The sequence below is a fragment of the Simochromis diagramma genome, unplaced genomic scaffold (assembly GCF_900408965.1).
Source record: "Simochromis diagramma unplaced genomic scaffold, fSimDia1.1 OVJJ01000293.1, whole genome shotgun sequence".
Lineage (NCBI taxonomy): Eukaryota > Metazoa > Chordata > Actinopteri > Cichliformes > Cichlidae > Simochromis > Simochromis diagramma.
The window spans coordinates 9,117,057-9,126,962 of record NW_024386801.1 but is presented as its reverse complement, the minus strand read 5'-3'; the positions used below and the strand labels follow the sequence as shown (position 1 = coordinate 9,126,962).

At 40.8% G+C, this 9,906-nt stretch overlaps 1 protein-coding gene across 1 annotated transcript in view; it reads right to left on the bottom strand.

The window, feature by feature from the left end:
- Positions 1-2,838: 2,838 nt before the first annotated feature.
- The window catches only part of LOC120729769 (insulin-like growth factor 1 receptor), a 72,039-nt gene continuing 64,971 nt past the window's right edge, over positions 2,839-9,906 (bottom strand). The window contains exons 20-21 of the mRNA XM_040025644.1: positions 8,023-8,157; positions 2,839-4,871 (exon numbers count right to left, since the gene is read on the bottom strand). Of these exons, the coding sequence (XP_039881578.1) occupies positions 4,346-4,871; positions 8,023-8,157 (661 nt within the window). The 3' untranslated portion in view covers positions 2,839-4,345. The remainder of the gene's footprint in view (positions 4,872-8,022; positions 8,158-9,906) is intronic.

Here is a 9,906-nt window from a genome sequence, read left to right as displayed (position 1 = left end):
AATTTCACATTAGAAGTTACCTGGTTGCCTATCTGTGATCCCATTTTCTTTTCTTATTGCTTTTGGGTATTCATATAAATGCAAATTATCTAATGTTCCCAGCCCATCAGCCCTTGCACTGAGTTAACGCTCGCCAAGTAGCCACTGCGAGTTAAAAAGTAGCACTGAGGTTTATTTTGTTTTTGTTTTTTTAATGAGACGCTTTGAGATGTAAAAGCTACTTTGCCACCTTTTCACGCTTGTTCTCTCTCTTTTTTTTTCCCTCCTATTTTGTGGTGACAAAATAAGATCTACTGAGGTGACTGAACCAGCAGCATTACTGTAAGTATCAGTTACAACGGGCCAGACAAAAAAAACGGGGGGTGCAGACTTGACTTTTGATAGAGCAAAACAACTCTGAACGGACAGTGAGGAAGTGGCACCGATAACGAGAGTGGAAATGAACGCTGGGGTCAGAATGTCTTGGCATTCAGCAGGTAGACTGGGAAGGAAGGGGAAGGGGGATGATGACATTCACATAACCACGAAGAGTTTATAAGGGTAGAAAATGACACTGTTTTACTGCTCTTGTGATTCCAACGTGGAAATCATTGATTTAGGGGTTCCTACAGAAGTTAGAAATACGTAGGAGGCTGCTTTCCCCATATTATGGAAAGTTCACAACTATCTAGTTTTTGTTGTTGTTGTTCTGAAAAAGTGAATGCCATCTGTTTGCTTGGAATAAAGTGAGAGGTGGAGTTGCACCGTATGCTCGCAGCATCACAGGCTGCAGGTCAAATTGTTTTATTGGAGGTGATGAAAAAGTTTCCCTTTTTAAATATTTCCCGTTTTATATCTATCTATATATATATGTATGTATATACATTTTTTATTTTAGACTTTTATATAAAAGCATTTTAGAAGAGGAAAAATTAAAAGTTTTTGTCTTTTGAGGATTTGAGGTTGTGACATTTATGTTTGGAGATGGAATGTGTGGTGTTGAGCCCTGGCCTCCTGTCTTATCACGTACTGCACCTGCCTCGGTTAAAATACAGTGTAGATCGATGTCCTCACATAAATACTCATTTACATTTAACACTGAGAGCAAAACTACACTGTACTAACGGCTGCTGTTCAATTTGAGCAAACGCGCGGGCCTTTTCTTTTTTCTAAAAGCTTTAACCCGCTGGGCCAGAAATGGCCGGGGTAACTTAACAACACTTCCATTCCATCTCCTGTGTTAGTCCGCTTCGTGAGGTTTATCTAGATCCCTGTGGGGGTTTAAAAAAAAAAACAAAAAAAACGAGAAAGAGTGAGATGTATTTGTTTTCCATACGCATACATATATTTAAAAAGAGTGAGGTAGATATACTTAAAGGGGGAAAAAAAAGAAAAGGTTTTAAGTCCCCCAGTCATGACACCAAAGAAAATGCATACAAAAAAATCCAACTTTATACTGAATCATGGGGCATTTATACAGTGATTTAAACTGATATCACAAAAGGAAAAAAAAAAAAAAGAAGAAATAAATAACATTTCTACAGAAAAAAATAAAATAAAAGAAGGGGAAGGGGAATCACCAGGTAACATGAGCAGAAATCCTTCAAAACACTTTCAGTATTCAGCCATTCGTGACATTGAAATGCGTTCCCTTCCCTGGATTTTAACCCATCCTTTATTTGGTTTTAAGAAGCAGTCGTCGTGAAGATTAAACAATAAGTCTGAAGAAAGGAAATCAGCAGAGGCAACACTGAGCTAGAGGAGGGAGTAGAAGTGAAACGGTTAAAAGATGGTTGGCATATATTAAGGCAAACGAGACAACCTAATTTAGCCCTATCTATTCGGAAAAAAACGAGGCAGGACGTGGATGGGTTAAAATACCAGATCTGGTAAATATCTCGTATACTGGAACTTATCCTGACTTCAGAAGGGGGGGGTCATGATGATCAGGAGCAGGAAAGGAGGAGGAAATGGTGAAGCAAGTACAGGATGATGTTGTGAGAATGTGTGGAGAAAGCAAAGCCTTAACTTTGACCTGAGATCGAGTCGCACCTAGTGGCCAATGCCAGGCGCAGTGCTAGACAATAAAGTACAAAAAAAGGGATGCAGAAAGTACACGCTCTGCTCACAGACTGAGCCAAGGTGTCCGTTCTAAATAATAATAACATTAATAATAATAATAATAATAATATAGACATCCAGAAATAGAGAAAGAAACATTTCATAAAAAGAAAAGGCAATTAACAAAATGTAGTGTTGCAGAAAACCTTTCGGGGGTCACGTTTTGTGATTTAAATTGGATATTTTCTGAACAGTTTAAGGGTATTAGAAATGGACTGTTGTGGAGACCATAAAATACCAAACCTGAAGGATTTCTTTATATATATATATATTGGATGTTATAAATATATATATATATATATATACATATATATATATATATTTATAACATCCAAAAGAGGAAAAGAATAAAATAGCAGCTTTGTTCTGTACAGACATAGAGGCAAACATTTTTTTAACCGTAAAAAGGTTTTAAAAAAGTGACAAAAACCAATGAGTGTATAAAAACGATCCTGCAGTCAAAAATACAACTGTAAGACCTTTATATGTGTTTGAAATGTAGATAAACTATTGACTGTTCTAAAAAGAGACCACCTGTGACTTGAAAGCTGTCTCTAGGCTACTAAAATCACCTCATTTTCTGTCTCTTGCGTTGTAGTCGGTACAGCAGTGCCGGCGAACCATGTTCACCTCCCACTGTGAAATGCACAATTGAAAATCTCAGAAAAAAAAGGTTAGAAGAAGTCAAAGTGGAGCCAGAGTTGTATTCGTAAAGTATAAAGTTCAGTGATTTGCTCATTTGAAGTGCGACCTTCTGATGCTTTGATGTTTTCAGTCCTTTTTTTTTTTCTTTTTTCTTTTTTTAAATAAATTAAACAAAGACAGAGACTGTGACTCAGAGTTGGCTGTGCTTCAATCACATGCCTTCTTCCCTCAGATGTTTGAAAGATGAAAGTAATGAAGGGCATGTAGGTGGGCAAGCAAACTTTTGATTAGCCAATCAGCACCACGGCTTTTCTCTTTTTCTGAAAATCTGTCAGGTGTTTGTAATGCTCTCACATATTTAGTGCTTTATTAGTCTTGCTGACCACTCAGTCACATTTTAAATGGCCATGGATGCAGGCTGTAGCAGACATCCGTGGCCAATTTAGAAACACCAATTGACCTAACATGCACGTCTTTGGACTGTGGGAAGAAGCCAGAGTACCTGGAGAGAACCCACAGAGGCACAGGGAAAACATGTCAACTCCACACAGTGTCCGCAGCCAGCGTTTGAACACAGAACCTTCTACTTTGTGAGGCGACAGCTCTTACCACTATACCACTGTGCCGCCATGTGATTGGTGTGCACACAGAAAAAGAGAAAAATTATTACATAGGCTGAGAACAAGTCAGCCAGTCCTCAGTTTTGAGATGGAACCAGTAAAATCTGCGTTAAACATAGAAAATAAGTGATAACCAATGGTGAAGGCAGCAAACTCCTACACACAGCTGCTCCAGGAGCAGTGACAGATAAACATGAAGACTGAAAACAGCCAGGCAATCTTGGCATTATCTTTCACACAGACAACTCTGAACCACAATCGTCAGTAAGAAGGGACACCTTTTAGGAAACTGAAGAGAAAGCATGATTTGGCAATAGTCTGGCAGAAAATAGATCTTCCTCTACCATTCTGACCTACACAGGACAAAATCCCATAGAAACATCAACAGTAAAATAAAATGAAAAAAAAAAAAAAAGATCTTAGAGGATCAGAAAAGTTGGAACCTTTCTAATCCTCACGCAACATGAGGCAGTCTGCTCATGTGAATACAGTCATTTTGATGGAAAGTAATTTTAGAAATGGAGCTATACCGTATTATGTATTATGTGTATAAATACACACTTGAATATCCATCACATCACCTCTGAAATCATGAGGAAAAAGTGCTCTTCTGTTGGTTTTGCTGGCAGATATGCTTTAAAAAAAAAAGAAGATTTTCTTAAAGTTCATGTGTAAATCTGTAAGTCAGGATACATGCCTGTATCGTTTTCCTTCTTTAAGGACTCTTACATAACAAAGACTCAGATACAGGCTGCGCAGGATGGAGTTTCCCAGTGTTGAGCTTGAGCCACCAATTGCTCTGTGCTATCTTGTTTTCCATTTCTTCCGAGTTTATATTTGACATTAAGAGTGGAGAGACCATCTACTGGCAAACAGTAGAAGAAAGCAATTTCTTACCTCATCCATCCCTCCTTAAGAGACAGATGAGAGGTCTGTGATACCCTGTGTAAAAGGGGAAGGAGGAGAGGGCTGGTCTGATATCAGCAGGCTGATGACTGGGGCAGTGGTAGCGCCCGTTCGTTCTTTCTGCCCCCGTTCATGTGTGCATAGGGTTGTATCTCATCAAAACTGGGCCGCAGCACCACGACAGGCCCGTTGGCCGAAGCATGTCCTGAGTGCTTGTCCAAGGCTAGTCCTGGAGACGCCAAGGCTGAAGCAAGTGGGCCGGGAGGAGAGTTAGAAACAGGTCCCAGTAATGGCGTACTCGGGCCTTGCATGGGGGATAACTGATGCGTAGAAGGAGGAGACATGCCTCCTGCACACCCAGACGAGGAAATGACAGCAGTCGACGGCTGCCTCACGGATGAAGGGTCCAGTGGAATGTTCTCCATGTTTTCTACCTCCATGTCCAGCTCCTCTGTGTCCGGCGGCTTGTTCTCCTCGCTGTAGAAGAAGCTCACTTCCCTGAAGGGAGGATCCAGTTCGTCTTTGATGCTGTTGATGATCTCCAAGAAGGACGGACGCATCTTAGGGTTATACTGCCAGCACATTCGCATCAGTTCAAACCTGAAAGATAAATGACAAAATCATCATTTTTGTCATTTCTGTGTAAACATTTCTCACACACCAGCTTGAACTGGCAAACAGAAACTTCTTAAACTGCAACATATAAGCAAACTTTACAACCGGTAAGGACAGGAGGGATGAAAACAGCATGTGGCCCTGTAAGTCTTGTTTCTGTCCAGCAGGTGGCAGGAGAAACTGAAGTCCCCTTTAGGGCTTTTTGGCACTACAACTCAGTTCATAACACTGATCATGAAGAAAGAACAGAGACTGTAATATCAGCGTTGGTAAAGTGTGCTACACTAGATTTTATGCTTCAGTTTTTTCTTTAAAAAAAAAGAAAAAAAAAAAGGATGTAGTTATTGTAAATACCCGTCCTTACCACTTGTAGCTGCTCATTAATTCGAAGCAGGTTTGTTGGCAGGTAATCTTGGTGAGCATGCCTTCTCTTTAAGTACTGTCCCATAAAATTATATAATTAAAACCCTGTAAGACTGTGGCCAAAAGACTAAATATATGTGCGCGCGTTCCAAAGTTGCTGCAAGCTACAAGGCTTTCAGTGGCAATAATATAGTAAGTAAATCCACAAACTATTTTTATGCCAGTTCAATTGTTTTGAAATTTTGCCGTTTTTTTTTTTTTTTTTCTTCTATTTTGGGGGTTCTGTTTGTTTTTTTCTTTTTAACAACAAATACAGTAAGATCAGAAATGTAGCATGCACTCAGCAGAACAGTAAATCATACTTAAGGTTACTGTGCCAGGCCAGCAACCGAGCTTTGGGAATGTCAAAACAACATCATAAACGGGAGAATTATTACAGTTTTGTGTGGTGCTGGACCGCACACCACAGCTCCAATTATACACAAACAAGCTCAGAATACTCTCTAAGGCCCGCTGACATAAACACCTTGGCCATCGCTGCTCCGTTCTTGCTGTTCCCTCTGTCTTGTTTTTCCTAGTGGTCTCTTTGCCATCTAGAATAACCTCTGCAGCTGGGTGCCAGCTCCTCTCCGCGCCAGAGGAATTATGGGTAAAGCTTTCTTAAGCACGTGCCTCGCTTCATGCTCTGAAGCAGCAGGGGGCGGCTCAGACTTGTTTTGCACATGTGCAGGAAGTGTCTCAAAGTTGACGTTCAGATGTCCGAGCTCGGGCAAGCAAGGACCTCCCGTGAAAAAGGCGCACGGCGCTTGGAAGTAAGGCCGATGCACCAGAGTAACCCGTCTGCTGCAAACTTCCGACGCTGTCTCGCACGAGGCTTCTTGATGCAAATTTAGAAAACAAACACTGTAAATCCTGACTTCTTGTCAGCATCCTGCCAATCGTGACCCACAGGCCACATGCTTTGGCTAAACTGACTAACATTGGACCTGTGAGCAACACAAAACAGATTACATGAGCTTTACTTGCACTACATTAAAACTCCACTTGTTCTTTAGCGGTGTTTTTTTTTTTCCCCCCCCCCCGAATCACTTCACATTCAAATTTGAGTGTACCAAATGTGCTGTATAAATACAGCTGAGCAGCAGCTATTAAGTTACTGAGATGGCGGCTCGGATGGTTTGCCTCGGGTCTGCTTTTTTGTTTCTGTTTTTCTTTATTTGCTCTGGCTGATTCGATATCTTTGCTTGGCTGTATGTCTGTATCTGTATTATCCTGCGAATTTGCCATCTGCACGGTATTAAAATATAGTGAGAGCTCATGTGTGTTAACGTACTTGGCCAATAAACAGATTCTGACTTCACTGTCCGATATACTGTATAAGGACGGTTACAAGCGAATATGATAGTCAGTGTCAGAATTATAAGAAAATCTTCACTGGCCTGGATAAAGCCAAATATTCACAGAAGAGATGGGCCAACAAAGCTTGATAAAAATCAGAAACAGACACAATTTCAGGCCAAGTGTGAGTGCAAAAAAGTCTCCAAACATCTATGCTAAATGCTTAATAAACCTGAACAGGAATCCCTGCCAGATCTGAAAAACTTAACACGTGCAACCTCCCCGGCGTGGCAAAACCTTGACGGATAATAGCGTGTAAGTGATATTCCACAGAAAAAGAATGATGTTTAATTTAGTCACATTTATTTTCCAATTCTGAAGGAGGAAAAGCACTTTTATCTCTGGGAAACTCTAGACAGAAACATGAAAATAACAATCAGTGACCAAAGCTACCTGAGAAACAAAGGAAACAGTACAAGTAGGAGACATTTAAGGCTCTCGAAATATGACTCATCCCTGTTTGTGTTAACCTGCCCACTTCCACTTCTTCTGTATCTTTCTATTCAGTCTTTGTATGAACTCTCTGGCTTCACTGCACTTGGGCAATCTTCTGGAAATCTCCATTAAGTCACTACAGCAGAGGCGACCATCGACAGTGGCCTGACTTCCATGTGTGCTGCTAAGCCCCGACTCCACCACCTCTGTAACACAATCCACACACTCCTGTAATCAGGACAAAACAGCCACGCTGCCATAGAAACGCGAGGTTTGTGTCTGCACAACACTTGATCCTCTTTTTCTTTTTTCTTTTTTTTTGCTACTCACACTCTTTCTAAGGTGAGGTCAGCCGTGGAGAGTGGGAGGGGAGAGAGCAGAATGCCTTCTTATTGAGGTCAGAGACGGAGAATCGAAATGCATGTATGCAGCGCTGCATGCCGACGAGCAGGCTGTGCTCGGGCTTTTCTTTCCCCTCTAACAGCCAAAGTGTTTGATTGATTGACTGATTAATTTAAAGTTAAATAATGATAACTTTCTCATCCACCACGCTGACAGACAGGCACTACCTCCCTCCGTAGTAGGAATGAGGGGCATCTTTCACACACTGATCGTGGCATCCCTTCTATGGGCCGGCGCTGAAGGCTGAGCAGGGTTCTCACTGCCAGCTGACCACTGAAGCTATGTCGTCAACGGACCACATTTATCCTGTGACGTTAATGTCGGCCCTCGTCCTGGCTCTACCTTAACTTATACACACGATATCCTTCACACTCAGAGCCACAACTTAAAATAAAACAGGGCAAAATATTAATAGGACAGAAGACATGGGTGGCTGCAGCTGTAGAGGATAAAATATCCTTCATAAATCCAAGCTGATGTTACTTAGTTTTATTGTTCTTAAGGGCAGGGTCACAGATTTGAAAAAAGAAAGACTTACAGCATGTCAGGGCAGTTGTCAGGTTTGTCCAAGAGTCCTCCCTCCATGACAAAGCGCAGCACTTGTTCATTGGACATCCCCTGGTAAGGCTGTTCAGCTAAGGTGGCGATTTCCCACAGCACGACACCAAATGACCTGCAGCGAGAAATTAGGCAACATATTCAAGTAATACATTGTGGTATTTTATGTGATGCTCTTTCGGCTTTCACAGTAAACGTTTATTTTAACCATCGATCAAGCACGCATATTCTTTTATTACTTAGGAATAAACTTTACTTTGAAGAGCCTATCCTACATCATCGCTCTAAATTTGAAAGAAATTACATCCATTATGTTAGTGACTAAATTGTTATCAGGGTGACCTGAAAATGCCTCACCAGTAATACTTGGTAATCATCTAATAAAAGCAAAAACTCCCTCCACTCAAAATTGAGCTGCACTGTTTGCATACAAACAATAAGTACAAATCATAGTTTTCATATATTCCTTTTTTAATAAGAGCCACATATGGTGCTTGTTTGAGAGCCGTGGTGCTTGAGATGTGCATAAATGTCCAACCTAAACAGAGAGGAATATTCTAGTAATGGTTTTAGAGGGACTAAATGTCAAACAGCCTGACTGACTGATACAAAAAAGGTAATAAATGCCTTTTAATATACAGAAGAGGGAAAAAAAACTGATGTCAGCATGATAACATGCTCACAGTGACAGGCTGATGCTAGGCAGGTATCTGGTTTGGCGTGCTCTGTGCCTTAGTTTATTGTGTTAAGTTGGTGAGATTTACTGGAATGTAGTCATTAAAAAAATGTATTAGAAGATTGAAAATTCTGATCTCGTGATGAAGCAAGATGAAAAGGCAGAGAAAGTGGCTGTAAAGCAGTAAGTGGGATTCATCTCCTGGGTGCAGTGAATGTCTGAACCAAATTTAATCTAAGGCTAACCGATAGTTTCTGACTTTTTGTTCTGTCCGTGTTGGACTGAAATACTCTCACTGCCATCCATCGATCGCAGTACTAACAGCGCACAAGCTGAGCTGACACTGCTGACTTTATTTCAGGCTTCATTTCTTTTATTTTCTTTTTGGAGTGTTTCATGTATCCTTAGCTCATATCTGTCCACAAGTTCCCCAAAAAGATGAATGCTATTTTAAATATTGCAACTTTAAGTTCCCCAAATAATCTGCACTAGAATCCAAAATGAGCGCAGGATGTCGGAGAGCTGGTACTGAGCGTTTACCCTGCTTCTTATTTTAACTTCATGACGTGTGGCACGGTATGTTGTAACACAGCTTACATGATTACAACACTGCAGGAAAAACCTCAGCATGAAGTATTTCTTCAGTTTAACTTCAAGACTGCCTCGCGATGACCACAATATTTGTTTACTGTACTACTTTGGCTAGCCAAGTTTTCAAATGGTATGCTTAACTTAAAAACAAAATAAATAAAAAAGGCCTATTACAATACTGCACACCAGGATCTCAAACAGTCACCTACTCATGATGACATCAGGGTTATCTTACACTAAACTTCTTTACAACATCAAAGGGGAGGATATAGTACACAAATTGTGGAGGTGTGTTTGTGCTGGCACGGCAACCTCTCATTTAAAGACATCTGGAGCAGTTTAAGCCCACTCTTAGGGACTAACCCGTGACATTTGGGGAAACAAACATGCAGGGGGTTCTAGTAAACAGTAGTAAAACACAGGAAAAAAGTGGCAGTGCTGTAGGCTGGGAATCTACGAAACAGTGGAATAATAGAGTTGTCAGTAAATGAAAAAAGAAGAAGAAGAGGAATACTCCTGGCCTGTACTTTTTTGCCAGGAATTTCCAAAGAGGCAGCCAGAAAACCAAAGGTTTGGATGCTTTTGGAAACAGTAGTC